This window comes from Lemur catta, chromosome 10 (genome assembly GCF_020740605.2).
Source record: "Lemur catta isolate mLemCat1 chromosome 10, mLemCat1.pri, whole genome shotgun sequence".
Lineage (NCBI taxonomy): Eukaryota > Metazoa > Chordata > Mammalia > Primates > Lemuridae > Lemur > Lemur catta.
The window spans coordinates 15,280,269-15,300,835 of NC_059137.1; the positions used below are offsets into that span (position 1 = coordinate 15,280,269).

Sequence of the window (20,567 nt, forward strand, 5' to 3'; positions counted from 1 at the left end):
AATACTACTGACATTATTACTACCACCATCAACTCCAGAATGAACAGAATTAACATTTATTGACTGTTTACTATATGCCAGACTAAGTGCTTCATATGTACTGTCTTGTAAGGATAAAATAACAATTGAAGCGGTATATTCTTTTATACATGAAGAAACAGACTCAATTTGCCCCAAAACATACAACTAGTAAGTGGCAGAAACAAGCTCAAATCAGTATCTAACTATCCTGCATTCAGTAGGTCCCAGTGTTTATTAATTGATTAACTGAACCACTGCTTATTTTCTAAATAAGCCTGGTGACTATCCTTTAAGTTTAGCTTTCATGCAGACAGATTCTTAGCATTAAAAAAATTATCTTTAGAGTGACCAAGATAATATCATCAGTAATAAGTCGTGGGTATCATGTACCCCCTAATATGAATATGATCAGTTGAGAAAGGTATGTTACCTCTGTGATAGTGTTACTCAAAATTCATAACCTCATTCTAATTGTGACAGGTCCAAATTGAGGGCCATTTTACAAAATACCTGACCAGTACTTTTTAAAAGGTTCAAGGTCATAAGAGACAAGGAAAGACCGAGAAACTGTCATATTGGAGGAAGCTAAGAAGACATGATGAGTAAATGCAAGATATCCTAGATTGGATTCTGGAACAGAAAAAGACACTAGTAGGGAAATATGAATAGTTAATAGTGTTATACTAATGTTAATTTCTCAGTTTTGATAAATATGTCATGGCTATATAAGAAGTTAAATGTTAGGGCAGTTGGGTGAATGGTATATGAGAACTCTGTATTATCTTTGTAACTCTTTTTTAAATCTAATATTATTTCAAAATAAAAAGTTAATAGAATTGTTATTTGGAGCAGACATTCAAGGGAAAATAGTATTATTGTCTTATTATGAGGGCAAAGTTGGGTCTAGTGATAATTCTTAGCTTTAAGTCCAGAAGAGAAATCAAGATAAGGAAATAAACTTACTTTTTGACATGAGGACCTGCCATTTTAGATGTATAACATTGTGGTTCAAACATACAAGTTCTTACCCTGTTTTAATATTCTTTTTTTCTGAAATTTTAATGAGGAGCTTCTAAAACTCATGTTAGTAGACTTATACTGAAATAGAAGGACTCTTGTTCCCACAGAGAAGGCTTTGTCTTCCTCTGTGTCCCTTGAAAGAAAATTAAATCAGCATGACTTTTTCCATCTCAGATATTTTTTTTCATAGCAAGAAATATGTTTCCTAGAGGATAGAGAGAAATATGGGGTGGTTCAGCTTTTTTCTCCCAGGATATGATTTCAACTCAAAATACCTAAATTTGTCAATGCCAGACAAATTCGGAGAGAGATTTGGACTTCAAGTTTCTTTAGATTTCCTGTTTAAAAAAAGGGACATAAGTGCTTCAACTATGATTATTTCGACATTTAAAGTATATAGACCTAGTTTTACAATCAGAAATTCTATTATTATAGCTCTGTATAGGTTAAATGAATTATCTGGTATGATATATTTCACATGTTTCAACAACTGGGTTTTTCAAACTTGTACCTATGTTTGCAGTAGGTTTCCAGGGAATGTTAATTACTAATATCTGTAAAGTTATTTACAATTAAAAGTATTCTTTTCTCCTGTACATTTTCTTATTTGATTCTAACAACTCTAAGAGTTAGATAAGATGTTGATCCATCAGATTACAGATGAGAAGTAATAATCAAAAAGGTTACATGATAAGCCCAAGCTTGGATGGCTATTAACTACCAAAATGAGGAGAGTTAATTCAAAGTCTTAGCAGCCAAGTTACTTATCAACATGGCATAACTAATAAATGGCAGAACTTAGATTTGAGCCCAGATCTCTCTGGCTCCAAGGCTCTTCCCACTGTACCCTGAAATAGAATGGGCAAGATTAGATATGGCAGTCTGAGTGTCTCAATGTGAGTACAGGGCTGGGTGTGGGTGAGCATGATTCATCAATTTAGGTACTGGCCCATGGAGATACAAATCTAGAAATCAGATCTGGGTTACAATGAAAATAAATATTGCATAGAAGGCAGCAAGAAGTAATATGAGTGTACATAGATACATAGAGAATCATTTGATAGGAAAAGGCAGGAATTAGGACATTATAAATATTAAAGCTGAGCCCATGGTTTGAGATATCAGAACACCTGACTTGGGGTTTAAATGGCAAATGTTGGATATGTAAAAAGGCTGATAGTAAGTGTCATGGACCTAGTCATTGGGGTAGGAAGTGGGGAGGCAGGGCAACTGGGACCAGGAGCCAGGCATTAAGAAACTAGGGACAATAGTTGTAATTTAGTCTTTAGGAATATAGGGGACTGGTTGGGCATGGTGGCTCACACCTGTAATCCTAGCACTTTGGGAGGCCAAGGTGGGAGGATCTCTTAAAGCCAGGAGTTTGAGATCAACCTGGGCAATAGTGAGACCCTATCTCTAGAAAAAAAATTAAAAAAAATTAACCACGCATGGTGGTGCGCGCCTGTAGTCCCAGCTACTTAGAAGGCTGAGGCAGCAGGATCGCTTGAGCCAAGGAGTTTGAGATTGCAGTGAGCTATGATGACATTACTGTATTCCAGCCTGGGCAACAGAGCACAACTCTGTCTCAAAACAAACAAACAAAAAAGAATATAGGGGACTAAGATCAAAAGAACCAGTAACAAATGGGATTTGATGACAGACTACTGAGGTTGATTGTCTTAAGTCCTATCTTCTCAAGTCAGGATTGATACCAAATTAAGGATTCAGCACTAAGCCTGGAGGTTGAAATTAAGCAGCTTTAACAGTCAGGGTTAGGGATATTTAAGAAAACAGTGAAATAAGTACAGTGATAGCTTTTCCAGTTAATCTACTACAGTGATTCTCTAATCATGGTCCTCGGACCAGCAATATCAGCATAACTTGGGAATTGGCTAGAAATGCAAATTCCAGGCCCCAACCCCAGACCTGTTGAATCAAAAACTCTGAGATAGCAGTATGCTAAAGTTTCAGAACTACTGATCTAGTGGACAATATGTTGTCCTAAAAAAACCTAAGGGCAGCTTATATGCAGGTGGAAACCAAAACTTAAAAAAGAAGAGGCTTGTTTGAGGCTTTCCAACCTCTATTCTTTGTTTATATGAGGATTAGATAAGCAAAAGAGGCCCCTTTGGCAGGTCACAATAGAATATTGGGGTTAAGCACAATGGATTTTTCTTTGCAGGCTGTTACTTTTTTTTTTTTTCCTGTCTGCTCTTCTCTGTCCTACTTTAAAGAACAAACCCAATGGGTTACTGTCTTACAAGGTTGATTGACCTATCATGATCATGGGCCAGTCATTAAATGTCTCATTTTGATCAGTTAGAATAAATATCCCATTTCTAAGATTCTAAGGGGTTTATTTAAATGTGACATAAAGTATCAAGATTAAGTGGATGGCAAATGTTAAGTGGAGTAAAAGGAAAACAAATATTGCACTTAGAAGTCATCAAGAGTAATGAAGAAAGCACATATAGATTTTAGAGCCAGATTATGCAATCATTAAACAAAGTTTGTGTGCCTGTCATATGCCAGGCACTGTGCTAGACACTAGGAATATAGCAGTGGAAAAAACACATAAAAACTCTTGATTTAGAATTGATATTCTAGATGAGAAGAGAGATAATAAATAAAAAAAGAAAATATATAGTATATTAAATAGTAGGAGATAGTATAATTTTAGATAGTGTGGCAAGCTAAGGCCTTGTTGAGAATATGACGTTTGAATAAAGGACAAAAAGACATATGGGAGCATCCCATGTGGATCCCATGGAAGGATATTACCAGTAGAGAGAGCAGCAAGTAGAACCTCTGGTGCAGGCAGATGCCTAACGTCCTTGAGCAACAGCAAGGTTGGTGTGGCTGAAGTGCTGTATGTTGGGAGCGGGGGTTAGGAGAGTAACCGCTGTAAAGCAAAGCAAAATATATACACAGATATTCAGAATACCATTATTTCAACTTATCTATATTTTCAAATTTTCTTTTGCAAAAACACTGTGGGGAAGTAAAGCTATAGTAATTTAGATAGTGTGGTATTTGTTCGGGATACAAAATAAATAAATAGAACAAAAAAGAAAGTCCAGAAGTAACCTGTGTGTATAAAGACATTTGGTATATGGCAGGGGAGGTACTAAAGCTTAGGGGCAAAAGGATGGACTTATCAATGGATTGTACTAGAGCTTTGGTTATCTATAAGGAAGAAAATGAGATTGGACCTTTAACTTATATCATCTGCAAAAATAAATTTCAGGTGGATTAAAGACCTAAATGTGAAAGGCAAAGTGTAATACTTTTAGGAAAGCATCTTAATGACTTTGGGGTAGGGACAGATTTCTTCAACAATAATGTTAATATAGTAGCAATATTTATATAGTTTTTACTATGTGCCAGGCACTGCTCTATGTAAGTGCTTAATACATTAACTAAATTAATCTTCACAACAAACCTATGATATGCGATGGCTGTCCGGAAAGTATCCAGCCATTGTTAATGTAATAAATGCTTCTATTTTTCATATTACATGGAATATGACATGTAATATGGCTGGATACTTTCCAGACAGTCTTTGTATGTTCTACATTTTATAACTGAGGACCCTGAAGCATAAAGAGATTAAGTAATTTACTTAAGATCATGTGACTAGTAGATGATAAAGCTAGGATTTGAATCCAGGTATTCTAGCTCCAGAGTTCTACTCTTAACTATTTCACTAAACTACTCTCTAAAATATAAAAACAAAAAAAAACATAAAGGAAAATATTGATAAAATCAACTATATTAAAATTAAGAACATCTGTTTGTCAAATGACTTTTTAAAGAAAGTATAATGCAATAAAAACACAAGTCACAAACTGGGAGAAAATAATTATAGCACATGAAACTGACAAAGGATTGCTTTTCCAGAAATATATAGAGAACTTCTACAAATCAATGTCAAAAATACTTGGGCAGACTCTTCATAGAAGAGGAAACTCACATGACCAATAACTGTGAAAATATGCTCCATCCTCAATAATCAGAAGAATGCAATTTACAACCATGATGTGGTACCATTTCAAGCTGCCAGACTGGCAGAAATTTTAAAGCTGATAGTATCAACTGTTCATGAGGATGTAGAGCAATGAGACTATCATTCTGTTGCTGATGGGAGGGTAAATTGTTACCACCACATTGGAAAACGGGCATTGCCGCCGGGTGTGGTGGTGCATGCCTGTAGTCCTGGCTACTCGGGAGGCTGAGGCAGGAGGATTGCTTGAGCCCAGGAGTTTGAGGTTGTAGTACACTATGATCGCTTCTCTGAATAGTCACTGTACTCCACCCTTGGCAACACAGTGAGACTCTATCTCTAAAAAACGAAAAATAAAACAAAAAGTTGGACATTGCCTAGTAAAACTGATCACACACAAACCCTGTTACCTAGAAGTTCCATTTCTTGGTATATACCCTAGAGAAAACTATGCTTATGTATACCAGAAGACACATACAGAAGGTTTACAGAAGCATTATTAACAATAGCTGAAATATGAAACAACCCAAATGTTTAGGAGAATGATTAAATGAATAATGTTACACTCATGTGATGAATATAATAATGAAAAATGAATTGACTACAACTATACAAATTTACATTAATAAATCTTAAAAACATAATACTGTATTGAGGGGGGAAAACAAGTCAAAGAAGAATACGTAATGATTTTTATTAATATAAGTTTAAGAGGAGGTAAAACTACATGATATAATATTTAGTAACATAGAGAGATGGCAAGGCTCCTGAAGAGCTAAAGAATGGTTAAGATAAAATGTAGTTGCTTCTGGGCAAGAGAAGAAGATGCTTTTGAGGAGAGCTATACAAGGGGCTTCAAATGTCTTGGTAGTGGGTGTCAAAGTGTTGATTTTATCATCTGTCTTTAAATTGCATTGTCTTTAATTTTATGTACTTCTGTATGAATGGTATGTTTCACAATTTTAAAATGAAAATTATCAATAAAGTTGTTAGGGAAAAGAAAAAAAAAACTTTATAAGGAAATTGACTGGAATAGGAGTATTTGCAAATAGTGCTAGATACATCTAGGAAACTAGAGCTCCCAAGTCTAAAAATGTATTGAGACAGATCAAAAACAATGTCTCATATCTTTGGAAATTAAATTTTTAAAACCCTCTTTCATTAGAGGAGAGATATTTAAATAACTGACAATTGAGCCAGGAGAGGGTTAACATAAAAAGCTTCTTCTGGGAGTGTTGCAAGTCTATTAACATGAATACATAAAAGCCTTTTGACCTGCTTTTATTAAGTGCATAGAGGTAATCTACAATATAGGAGAGAAAGAGAAAGCATTCTACTAGGAGACAAAAGACCTAGGTTCTAACTATGACTGCCATCTGGCTGTGTGACTTTGAAAATTGAGTCAGTTCACGTTGTTGAAGCTCTCCCAATTGGGGATATTGATAATATTAATATTTTGTCATATATGGAGCTCGTACTATTTGGAAAGTGCTTAAATATAAATATGTAATTTTAATCTTCATAATGTTTTGAAATAGGGATTTTATTATTATTTTTCAAATGTGAATTGACTTGTTCAATACTCAAACAGCTTGAAAATGGTAAAGCCAACCAAGACTTATGAATGTCACAGAATTATTGTAAGGGCTACATTCAGTAATGTATATACAAATATTATCCTGTGTGCTTTATTTATAACCCTGTAGTAGAAACTCAATAAATGTTAATGTTGTCTTCTGGCCACTCCATCCCCTGTAAGGTTCAGAACTCAAAGACTTAGAACTTGAGTATAAAGGACTGGGTCCTCAGCACTGTCAATATCAACATTTCAAGTTAAGCAGCTTTTTGTTTGGTGATCTGGAAACTGAGCCACCACTTATGCTGTCATTTCCCTAAGAAAATGAGTTCTACATTATAGGCACTGCAAGTTAATTTTTGGAACAGCGCATGTACTCAAGTCAGGTATTTATAATTACCCTTTAACGAAGCAAATCTTATACAGTGGTTACAAAAGAATATAAATGTTAACATATCTGAGAAGCAATTTCTTTTTAAGATGATACCTCCGCCTCATGTTTTATCTCTACACTTTCTCTTCTCAAAATGACTTTTGAAATGCAGTAATCTCTATCAAATACTGGAGTAATGGTGTGGGAATTCTTATGATTGTATTACTTTAGTTTTTTAAAAAAGTAAAGGAAGTGAAAAATAACTGTCTTAGTTGAATTAAGTTAACCTTTGCAAGTTGTATCTCTGGAAATGTGACACTTTCGATTTTTTTGCCTTTAAGTTTGACATCTGATTTTCCAAATAAACTTTTAAGTTTGATTTTGGTAATATCAGTTGTCAAAAAAATTGTTTGGACTTAAGCAATACTCTTTTTGAGTATTAAGAATTTCTGGGCACTGCTGCCACAAACTTCTACAGTCTAGACCACTGAGGCAGCCACAGTTATTGCTGACACTGAACACAGGTGCAGAAGCTGCATGGAGACTATACCACTGCACTAACTCAGAAACAGAGTCATCACACCCTTCCCAACCAGGACCTAACAGACCTATAAATTAGAACATTTCATTCCATAGCTACAGAATACACATCCTTGTCAATAGCACATGGAACATTCTCCAGGATAGACCACATGTAAGGCCACAAAACAAGTCTCAACAAATTTAAAAGAACTGAAATCATATCAAGTATCTTTTTGGACCACAGTGGAATAAAACTAGAAATCAATAACAAGTGACATGATCCTTTATATAGAAAACCCTAAAAGCTCCACAAGAAAGCTGCTAAAACTGATAAACAAATTCAATAAGGTTATAGGGTACAAAATCAACACAAACAATCAATAACGTTTCTATATACCAACAATAAACTAGTGGAAAAAGAAATCAAGAAAACAATCCCATTTATAATAGCTACATAAAAACCCCAAATTCCCAGGAATAAATTTAACCAAGGAGGTAAAAAAATCTCTACAAGGAAAAGTATACAACACTGATGAAAGAAATTGAAGAGGACACACAAAAATGGAAAGATGTTCCATGTTTATGGATTGGAAGAGTTAATATTGTGAAAATGACCATACTACCAAAAGTAATCTACAGATTCAATGCCATCCCTATCAAAATACTAATGACATTCTTCACAGAAATAGAAAAAATAATTCTAAAATTCTTATGGAACCACAAAAGACTTTGAATAGCCAAAGAATCCTGAGCATGAAGAAAAAAGTTAGAGGCATCACACTACCAGACTTCAAAATGTACTACAAAGCCACAGTAACCCAAACACCATGGCAATGGCATAAAAACAGACACATAGACAAATGGAACAGAATAGAAAATGCAAAAATAAGTCTATGTATTTACAACCAGCTGATCTTTAGTAGATGCCAAGAACACATATTGGGGAAAGGACACCCTCTTCAATAAATGGTGCTAGAAAAACTGGATATCCATATGCAGAAAAATGAAACTAGACCTCTCACCATATATAAAAATCAATTCAAAATGGATTAAAGACTTAAATGTAAGATCCAAAACTATGAAACTACTAGCAGAAGACATAAGGGAAATGCTTCAGGACATTACTCTGGGCAAAGATTTTTATGGAGAAGACCTCAAAAGCACAGGCAACAAAAGCAAAAATAAACAAATGGGATTATATCAAGCTAAAACGTTTTTGCATAGCAAAGGAAATAGTCAACAGAGTGAAAAGACAACCTGCATAATGGGAAAAATATTTGCAAACTATTCATCCAACAAGGGATTAATATCAATGATATACAAGGACCAAACAAAAAACCAAATAATTTTAAAAAATGGACAAAAGATCTGAATAGACATTTCTCAAAAGAACACATACAAATGGCCAACAGGTATATAAAAAAACACTCAATATTGCTAATCATTAGGGAAATACAAATCAAAACCACAATGAGATATCATCTTACCCCAGTTAGAATGGCTATTATCAAAAAGACAAAAAGTAACAAATGCTGGCAAGGATGTGAAGAAAGGGGAACTCTTATATGCTGCTGGTGGGAATGTAAATTAGTATAGCCATTATGGAAAACAGTAAGGGGGTGCCTCAAAAAACTAAAAATAGAACTACCATATGGTCTAACAATCTCATTACTGGGTATATATCCAAAGGAAAGGAAATCAGTATGCTAAAGAGATATCTGCACTCCCATGTTTATTGTAGCACTATTCACAATAGCCAAGATATGGAATCAACCTAACTGTCCATCAGTAGATGAATGGATAAAGAAAATGTGGGGTTTGTGTGTGTGTGTGTGTGTGTGTGTGCACGTGTGCACCCATACATTTGTGTATGTGCAATGGAACACTAACCATAAAAAAGAATGAAATTCTGTCATTTGTGACAACATGGATGAGTGTGGAGGACAGTATATTAAGTGAAATAAGCCAGGCACATAAAGGTAAATACCTCATGCTCTCACTTATATGTAGAAGATAAAAAAAGTTGATTTTGTAGTAGAGTGTAAACAGAATAGTGGTTACTAGAGGCAGAAAATGTAAGGGGGAGGGGAGGATAACTAAAGGTTGATTAACAGATACAAAAGTATGTGTTGAAATATCACACTGTACCCCATAAATATGTACAATTATTATGTGTAAGTTAAAAATAATAATAAAAGCTAAAAAAAGCCACTCAGCAATGGGCTGATAGTCAAGGCATGGTAAACCCCTGCCATTAAAGTGTAAAAGCAGGCAGCCACAGACAATACATAAATGAATGGCTGTGTTCCAATAAAATTTATTGAAAGTTTGTGGCAGGCAGGATTTGGCTCTATTGTTCAGATTAATCATTATGACTGATGGAGTGTTGTACTCATGGGAAAGTTTTCCAGAGGCTAAGACATTGTGTCGATGAGAGGTTGTTATTGTTTCAAGACAATTCTCTAAAGATCTCTTGTACTTCTGCAAGCAGAGGCACTGGCTGACTTTGTTCTGGACTATTTATTCAAACAATCTTGGAAAATAAAGATAATATCTTCCTCTGGAGTAAAGGACAGATTACAGTATAATAAAAATTAAGCCTCCCTCCTAGGCAAAGATCAGTTGGGCTCACTGACCATTATAAAAGATCTGGATTCTCTGAGTTTGGGGTTCTTCTTCTGTAACAACTCACCTCATATACAAGCATTTCTGACCCTCTTTGCATTACCTTTGGGAGTTGAAGTTTGAGGACATGGTACAAATGCTGATCCTCTAACTACTGCTATTGCTGTGAGGAATAAACTGTCCTCTGTCTCTGAGGGAAAAAAAAAAATTTCTGTCTGAATATGGATTTCCTCTAAACATATTTTAGACTATTTGCCCTCAAAAATACAAGGAATGTTTAGAATAATAGCCCAATGTTTTCAACAATAAAGCTATCCTTTTTTCATCCAGAAAAGAAGCTTTTCTCATTGCATAATGATCTTTTCCATGACTGTAGAAGGACAGAGGAACACTAAATGCAGAGAATCTTTTGCCAAAATGTCCAATTATTCAGTTTTTTAATAACAAAAAGAAACTATTATTTTCATTACCTCTACAAAACTATGACCCAAACATGAAATTAAGAGTTGTTAACAACTTTTAATTTTTTACCTCATGTAAAAACTTTTTTTGGTAGAAAAAACTTTTTCTAGCTACCTTTTAAATTTTAATATATTGAGAGCTTATAATCAGCAATTTTCTGTTTATTTCAGACTATTTTAATTAGTATTCTCAGACTTTTCTGAAACTAAATTGTTTTTAGTTACTAAAAATGAGGTGGAAGAAGAAAATTAATACACTTAATTGTCTATTTTTTCTATTTCTTATTCTTTCCATGTCAGAGTACCAACATGTATTATTGTCTGGGGAAGAGGAATGAGGAAAAAGCAAGGTCCTGAATGACCTTAAATGAATTAATTTCCCCTAATTAGAGCTATGTATATCTTTTTAGTTATTCTGTGACTGCTTGAGTTAAAGTTGATAACATGATATCTAAAGAGATACATGCACACATAATTTATATCTTATAAATCTTAGGAATAAAATAGATAATGTTCTTGATAACAAAAAACATGCCAAGACATTAGGCAATTTAGAAATAAATCATTAGTTAGTTGGTAAAAAGCATGTCAGGTCTGCCTGCCTTTGATATCACCTAATGTAGAATTTTGCAGACCCTTTCCCTTCTCAATTTTAAAATTTTCTTTCCAAAAATTGTTTGTATCATATGTTCATAATGTACTCTCTTTTCCTAGCCACTTTTTTATACCAAATTAATAATTACTCCCTTAATTTTTTTGCCATTTTTTAGGTTAGTTAACAAGATTTTAAAAGTAAGTAACTTAGAGTCTTCTTCCCTGTCTTGGCCTACTGGGAATTTTAATCTATTTTCCATACAATTCTCAGAAAATATTCAACATCTAGGATCATTGTCATCACCTTCATAGTCGCTTTCATTTTTGAGTACTAAGTATATGCTGGCCACTGTGCTAAGCACCTTGTCTATGCAATCTTTAATTCTTATAATAACCCTACAAAAGTTGGTATAATTGTCTTTATTTTACAAGTGAGAATGCTAAGAACAAGTACTTCGTACCAGCTAGTAACTAGCAGAGCTGGAATATTAACCAAATTTTGTCTCCTCAGGCTGGGTTTTTTTTTTTTCCATAAACTCTGATACCTCCTTTCCTGTATTACACCCTTCCCACCTAATCAATGTGATTATAAAATAATGGAAAGTCTGGAGATTCTCCACCCACTCATCTTAAACAGAACCTTTTAAAAGATAATTTGGCTAGTATTTGTATGACATCAATATGTACCATATCTTGGGATGATACACCATTGAATTTCCTTTTGAAAAATTAACAATTCATGTCATAAAATATGTTATTTGTTTACATACATTTTAAGAAATACTTTTTTAAAAGTGTTAAAACCTTGAAATAGTTGTTCACACCCATAAGTATGTAAACTCTATAACTAAGCATTGATATGATAAGAAAATCTGAGAATCCCATCTGGGATAATTTAAAAAATGTGTAGTATATGCATAGTTATACTTAGTACAGCTTAGTTATACAATGCTTATGTTTCCTTTATGAATGTTCTGTATTCTTCTTTCTCATATAATTCTCTGTACTATATTGGTACTTTCCTAGTAACACATGTCTTTAAGAAGTGACACCAGATGAACAAATTCTGTCTTAAATTCTTTGTTAGCTGATCTCAGTAGAATAGATTTCTAATTTATATTCATAATCCAGTTCTGCATCTTTATTCTCCAGATATGAAGCTATGAGTCTTTGGTTCTTTCACTTCAAATCTATGGATAAGCATTTAAGTGGTCTGCCAGTAAGCCTTTTTTTGTTTCATCGCATTTATATCATTGACCTTTGCTTCAGAAAGCATGCAACAATCTTTAACAGAGAGAGCCCTTGAAAGGGAGTGTTGTAAAGCCTTTATTCTATAAAAGAAGTCACACAGACAAAGCTTTATATTTGCTGAGTGATTCAATTCTCCCCTCCCCCTTAAGAGATGGGGTCTCACTATGTTGCCCAGGCTATAGGGCAGTGGCTATTCACAGGCACAATCATAGCATACTGCAGCCTTAAACTCCTGGGCTCAAACAATCCCCCCACCTCAACCTTCCACATAGCTGGGACTACAGGCACATGTCACTGCCCTTGGCTATTTTATTTTATTTTATTAGAGAAAGGGGTCTCCCTATGTTGCCCAGGCTGGTCTCAAACTCTGGCCTCAAGCGATCTTTTCACCTCAGCTTCCCGAGTAACTGGGATTACAGGCATGAGCTACTGAGCCCAGCTAATTTAATTCTTATACATGCAGAAATTGGCCTTGGGCCATGAGTAACATTGGTAGAAAAGCACTCCTAGTGCAGTCTCACAACCAAACTTCCCTACTTAATTCTATACTTTTCTTTAAAAAAGAGAGAAAAGTAGCTTCTTTCTTGTTGTTTTAAAATCTACCAAGGAAAAACTAAAGCATGGTATCTAGACTCACAGGATTCATGAAGTCATTCATGGATTTTTTTTTAGTTAGCAACCAGAGAGCAGATTCTCCAGAGAAAAAATACCTGCTTAAATCAGTCTTTTGAGTGCCCAGAGCAGAGTTATGAAGGGAAGGCTCACTTACAGGAATAGCAGCTGCTTTGGGAATACTGGCTATATTATAGTTGGGAGATATTATTAAGTAATTTTTGTATTTTAAAGTAATATCTTTTTCTTGTGTGTGGTGGGTTAGGCAAACACTATTTGTAAAAGTAACTGTCTATCTTTTCGTATACTGAATAATCTAATATATTTAGAGGAAAGAGGAGCAAGCATGTTGATCAACATTTTAAAAACCTTGGCTAAGGAAGTATTGTTAGCCATTCTTTGAAAGGTACATTATATCCTTTGTAATTTTCAGATAGTATAGAGGGACTTAAATTGACTGGTTCCTTCTTGTTGAGTCATAAGATATTCCTGAACTTCATTTTTGATGAATACATATTTTCTTTGTTAGATCTTTAAAGTACCTTGGGGTATTCTTGTATAAGGCTGTATATATGTATGTGTGTGGAGTTTCTTTTCTTTTCTTTATTGCAAAGTTACTTAAGAGACATGCTTGGTAATGTAAATTTCTGTTGCTTTATTAAAAAACAATGCTCATCTTCTATACTATGATCAGTATAAATTTTAATTAAGCTTTAACTAAATATGAAAATATTTGGACTTGCATCTCTGAGAGCCTTCGACTTTGTTAGACTGCATATTGTCTTCAAGCAGTAAGATTTCTCAGCTTTTATTAAGGAAGAAATTTACTGAAAGCACCTGAAATTTACTGGTGGTGAGAAAAGAGACTAATATTTACTCTGGACAAGGCAGAAACAGCATCACTGGAGTTAGAACCTATGTAGATGGTCAATTGTGATGCTTAGGATCTACAAAATGAAGCTTGATACCCAAGTGGATATCAAGTTATTTGGCAGACAAATTTTTTATACAAATTTAGACTTAAACTAACAGATAGATAGCATGGTATGGAGGGAAAGGTCTGGTTTTGTGTAAATAAACCTTAGTTACTAGCTGTGGACAATAACTTTAACCTTTCTGAATTCACTCAATAATAAAATGAGGATTATGACCTCTACCTAGTAGAAATAGCTTGAGCATTAGAGAGAATATATATTTATTGGCACAGGCCCTCAACAAGTGGTGGCTCATTGTTTTTATTATTATCATCATTATTATTAGTCCTGCTTTCAGATGCCTCCATTTTACATTTTCTGTAAAATTATTTGTTAGTTAAGAAATTATGTAACGCGATACAATAGACAGCTTTAAATAGGAATACAGAGATCGTCAGGTGATTTCTTAGAATACAAGGTTTTGAGATATGGTAAGTATATGCTATCTACATGAACCTGGCTTTCTTTCCCTTCTGGGATGTTAGGCAGTAAAACTGTTAAACTAATTTAATTTTGTTCATTGTCTTTACTTTTATTTGCAGTTCTGGAAAATGCCAGTGCAAAGTGGGTGTCATTGGCTCTTCATGTGACCAATGCCAAGATGGATATTTTGGCTTTAGCGAGAATGGCTGCTTTCCCTGCCAGTGCAATAATCGGTCCACCAGTTGTGATGCCCTCACAGGTACATACTTTCCTTAACTTTGTTATGTAATTATTCCACTGTTCTTTTCATTTTGAAATCTTTCAGCGATCAGTTGATTCTTCCCAAATAGTTTGTAAGGGTTTTCTCTTCTAAGTAGGATGTAATAGATCACAGCAAACCAAACTCTTGCTACAACAACTTGAAAAAATATACATGCCTAGGAAACATGGCGAGACCCTGTATATACCAAAATGAAAAAAAAAAACCAAACCAATTAGCTGGGCATGGTGGTGCATCCTCCTAGCTACTCGGGAGACTGAGGTGGAAGGATCACTTGAGCTCAGGAGTTTGAGGTTACAGTAAGCTTTGATCAGGCCACTGCACTTCAGCCTGGGTGACAGAGTTTGAGACCCTATCTCTGGGGGAAAAAAAAGAGAGAGAAAGAGGGAAGAAAAAAGTATATAAATTTCAAAAATCATATTGGTTGGAGAGCTATGCAAGCAAGGAGAACTATATGGACTAACATGCCAGAAAGGGTAGAACTCTTCCTAGTTAAGCTGATAATCACCAGCCATTTTCTTTCCAGAGGCCATTTGCTGATTCTGGGCACAGGCTAGGGAGCAGACTTGGCCCAAGCAAAGGAATGCTTCTTGAGGAAAGAGATGCAAGAGCTTTTGGCAGTCATTTGAGACTTGCATGATGGTTAGAAACCAGAGGAACCCTGAGCACAAGGCCAGTTTTCACACGGGGCATTAGTTGACTATGCAGAAGATGGAAGCCTGGGCCAGAAAGGAGGAAAGAAATCTCTTTCAGTCTTGTGATGAGGAGACAAAATTTCTTTAGAGAGGACCTGCTACAACATACAACCCTCTCCCTCAAGATATCACCAAACTCCGAAGGTGTGTGGCGTGAGACCTAGGCTCAAACCACCAAAGACCAATACTGAATCTCTTGTAATCTTCTAGGACTGGGGAGACACACAGGCTTGCTAGGCTCTCAAAAGCCTTAGAGGGCCATGACCAAGAAATAGTGATGAACCAGAGGTGAACTTACTCACATTAAAATTGCAGTCCATCCTCAACCTGCCTTAGTTTCTGATTGGATTGAGTTGATCTTCTCATTAAGTCTACCTAACAGAGGAAAGGGGAAGCCCTCTCTGCTACTTTTATATGTCATGTCTGGCGTATAGTAAAAAATACTAGGCAATTCAGAGACAGGAAAGTGTGACCAATAATAAAGAGAAAAAATAAAGAATGGAAACAGACCCACAGATGATCCAGATGTTAGAGTTAGCATACAAAGACTTTAAAATAACTAAAATTAATATTTTAAGAAAATAGAGGAAAAGTCAGACAAAATAGGTGAAAAGAAGCAAAATTTCAGTAGAGAGTTGGAATCTAAAAAAAATCAAATGAACAGTCTAGAATTGAAAAATACAAGATGTGAATTAATAACTCATTGCATGGATATAACAGCAGATTGTACAGTGAAGACAAAGTTAGTAGACTCGAATATAGCACAGTTAAAAATATCCAAACTGAAGCATTTGGAGAAAATGCAATGGAAAGAACAGAGCAGAAAAGACATGTGGGGCACAGTCAAAAGATCTAACATAAATGTAATTCAGCCAGGAACAGTGGCTCGCGCCTGTAACCCAAACACTTTGGAAGGCTGAGGCAGGAGGATTGCTTGAGGCCAGATGTTCAAGACCAGCCTGGGCAACAAAGCAAGACCCGATCTCTACAAAAATGAAAAACATTACCTGGGCATGGTAGTATGTGCCTGTAGTCCCAGCTACTTGGGAGGTTGAGGCGGGAGTATTGCTTGAACCCAGGAGTTCTAGGTTACATTGAACTATGATCACATTACTGCACTCCAGCCTGGGCAACAGAGTGAGACTCTGTCTATTTAAAAAAAAAAAAAAAAGTAATTGTAATTCGAAACCCAAAAAGAGAGGAAAGCGATACTGGGTCAGAGCAATATCTGAAGAAATAATGGCCAAGAATTTTCTAAATTGGCGAAAGACATCACCCCACAGATGAAGAAAGCCCAGCAAACCCCAAGCAATATAAAACTAAGGAAAACCATATTTAGACAAACTATTAAAAACTAAAGTCAATTAGCTTCTAATCTTCAGTGTTCCTAACTATAAGGAGTAGGGATACTTCCTTGGAAACCTTTTATTCCCTGACTAAAAAATCAGGATCCACTTAGCCTGACAAGTACAAGTGTTTTTATGAGGACGGGGTAGCAGAACATTTAAAATTGAAAGTACCCTGGAAAAGTCTCTATTGAAAGATTATTCTTCACTCTAATCCTCTACTCTATAGAGAAACAAATTGATTTAGAAGAAATTGTGTATTTTTTACTTTTATGTGATTTGGTCCTGCTTGCTGCCAGTTTTATCTTGTGCAATTTTTTTCCCTTTAAATCTGTGATCCAGTCACACTGGCTTTTATTTCTAAAACAAGCTATGTTCCTTTGTCCCAGGGTTCTCATACATGATCTTTCTGCTTAGAATGGTCTTTCTAAACCACCTCTATCCCCATTCTTGACCCCTTTGCCATGGTTAAATCATATTCTTCTTCAAGTCTTCAATTAAAGGTCACTTCATTAGAAAGCATTTCCTGATGCTCTAGGCTAAATGACAATTCTCCTATTATATGCTCTCACATATACTTGTATCTTTTTCATAGCACTTATCACAGTTTGTAATTATATGTTTGTGGTTATGAGTCACACATGGCTTATTCACTACATTGTAAGTTCTGTGAGGGCAGGAATGATATCAGGTTGTTCACCAGTGTGTATACCATCTCTAGCATGTAGCTTAGCACATAATAAGTACGCACTAAATGTTTGTTGAAGAAATGAATGGAAAAACATACAAAGGAAAGATGATTTTCAATACTGGCTAACAACAGGAATGCTTCATCATACTGAGTCAACTTAAATTGTGCCCTAGATCTTTTACAGTAGCAGAAAGCAGTCTACACAGCTGGTTCTCACTTTTAATTTTTCTTACAGCAGTGAGGCAGTTCTCTTTACTGTCAAGTAAATGCTGACCTGTCCTTGCTCAAGATAATTTAAGGCAAAAGAAATATTTTTCCATGGTTATGATTTCTTCAAGTAGCTAGTAGCGAGAAGAATAAATGGTTTCTCTGTTTGGAAATATAATAAAAATGGAACCCAACATGAAGGAGTGCAAATACTTGATTTAAAACTGCAAGCTTTACATAAAACCAGTTTTTCCTTTATCGCAAAGGAAATGTGTTTCAACAATGCTGTGGTACGCTTGCCCCCTGGTGGCCGCCGACTGTGTCTTCACAGTCCTTGTTTTTCCCCCTCTAGTCTTTTCCTAGACCTTGTGTTTTAGATCAAAATAGATTTCCAAACTATTCTTTTTGTGGTAAAATATATTGGGAAAAACATTTTGGAAAGCAATTTAACATTAGGTATTAGAAATATTAAAAATATTTCTTTGATCCAGTAATTCTGTTTCCAAGAAGCTATTCTGAGGAAATAATTCTAAATTCATACAAAGCTTTATGTTCAAAGACGCTCACCAAAGTGGTAGTAATCATCCTAAAAAATTAGACAACCCGATTTCTAACGATAAGGAATTAAGTCAATACTGTTCTCTAGGCAATATATGGTTAAGAACACAGAAAATCAAATCTTGATTTTATCTTGGGCAAGTTACTTAAGCTGCTTCTTCATCTATAAATTTGGGATAATAACAGTAACTGCCTTAATTAACTGCCTTAGCTTATTTTACTTTATAAGCTAAGCCCTGCTCTACCCCTAGCGTTCTTCATTTTGGTAACTGGCACTGTTCACCCAGTTGCTCAGTCCCAAAGCCTAGGAGTCATATTTGATTCTTACACTTTTTCTTACTGCAAATATGCAGTCCATCAACAAGATCTATCAGCCCTATCTTCAAAATATACCCCGAATCTGACCACTGTTCATGACGTTTGTTGCATCGTTCTTGTCCAAGCCACTATCATCTCGGAACTACTGTGGTAGTCTCTCATCTGGTCTTTCTGCCTCCTCTCTTATCTCCCCATCCCCTGTCCCCAACAACACCACAGTTAGTCGCCACATAACAACCAGAGCAATCTTTTTAAATGTGAAATTAGATCATGCCATTTCCATGCTTAACCACTGCAGTGGCCTCCCATCCCTTCTTGAATAAAATTCAGGTATTTTTCCATGGCCTGTGTGACTTTACATATTCTGGGCCCTGCCTTCTCTCTGACCTCCTCTCCTGTTACTCTCTCTCCCTTGCTCACTTATGCTCCACACTGGCCACCTTTCAGTTTGACAGGATTAAATACAGTACCTTTATACAGTACACAAATACAGTTTGTGAGGATTAAATACAGTACCTTTATACAGCCCTAACACAGTGCCTGGCCCATCATAAGCAATCAGTAAATGGTAACTATTATTAATGTTATGTTGTCATTAAAATGTTACAGAGTGGCATATAACTTGAGAAAATGAAAGCAGCAGGGTATAAAATGACATGTACCATATAATTAGACTATTTAAAAGGCAAAACCCCTATAAATAAGGCAAGATTTCAAGAAAACTTATTCAAAATGTTGATGAGAGATTTCTTAGGGTAGTTTCCCCCCCCTTCTTTCTTCTCCCATAGTTTTCTAGGTTTTCTTTATTGAGCACAGGTTTCCCTTAAAATGGAGGTGGGGGAGGGGCTATTATTTTTTACTTTGGAAATTTATGTTCACATAATGTACTTCTTTTTAAGAATTCAAGGTGCCTTTATGTATTCATAGGATCCCATGGTCAGTAACTTGGCTTCAGTAGCTTGACCAAGTTCACCAATCCTTTACTCTTTAATGACTTCACTATAGGGTATCACACTTTTCCTGGTTTTCTTCCTACATAACTAGCTTTTCTTTCTTAGCTCTGCTAGATCTTCCTCAGCTCAACTACAAGCACTGGAGTGCCTCAAAGCTCAGAGCTTGACAAATTTGTTTTCTCCATTTATGCTTTCTCCCTAAGTGATCTCATTTAGTCCCCTGGATTAATTTAAATGCCACCTATATGTGCTTATTATCATATTTACATTTCTCCCTCCACCCTCAAATATCTAGTAGACTGCTTGACATCTTCACATGAATATTTGTTTTTTAGAGACAGAATCTCTCTCTGTCATCCAGGCTGGAATACAGTGGTGTCATCATAGCTCACTACAACCTCCTGGGCTGAAGCTATCCTACAGCCTCAGTCACCTGAGTAGCTGGGACTACAGGTGTGGACCACCACGCCTGGCTAATTTTTTTCTTTTTTGTAGAGATGGGGGTCTCTCTATGTTGCCCAGGCTGGTCTCAAACACCTGGCCTCAAGTGATTCTCCCACCTTGGCCTACCAAAGTGCTGGGATTACAGGCGTGAGCCATCATGCCCAGCCCGGTTGAATGTTTTAATTGGCATTATAAACCTAACACATCCAAAACAACTGTTTATTTTACTTTATAAGCTAAGCCCTGCTCTACCCCTAGCGTTCTTCATTTTGGTAACTGGCACTGTTCACCCAGTTGCTCAGTCCCAAAGCCTAGGAGTCATATTTGATTCTTACACTTTTTCTTACTGCAAATATGCAGTCCATCAACAAGATCTATCAGCCCTATCTTCAAAATATACCCCGAATCTGACCACTGTTCATGACGTTTGTTGCATCGTTCTTGTCCAAGCCACTATCATCTCGGAACTACTGTGGTAGTCTCTCATCTGGTCTTTCTGCCTCCTCTCTTATCTCCCCATCCCCTGTCCCCAACAACACCACAGTTAGTCGCCACATAACAACCAGAGCAATCTTTTTAAATGTGAAATTAGATCATGCCATTTCCATGCTTAACCACTG

The 20,567-nt window shown here is 35.8% G+C and overlaps 1 protein-coding gene across 1 annotated transcript in view; it reads left to right on the forward strand.

Moving 5' to 3' along the window:
- The window catches only part of MEGF9 (multiple EGF like domains 9), a 92,857-nt gene that overhangs the window by 55,625 nt on the left and 16,665 nt on the right, over positions 1-20,567 (forward strand). Inside the window, exon 3 of the mRNA XM_045562251.1 lies at positions 14,575-14,714. Within this exon, the coding sequence (XP_045418207.1) occupies positions 14,575-14,714 (140 nt within the window). The remainder of the gene's footprint in view (positions 1-14,574; positions 14,715-20,567) is intronic.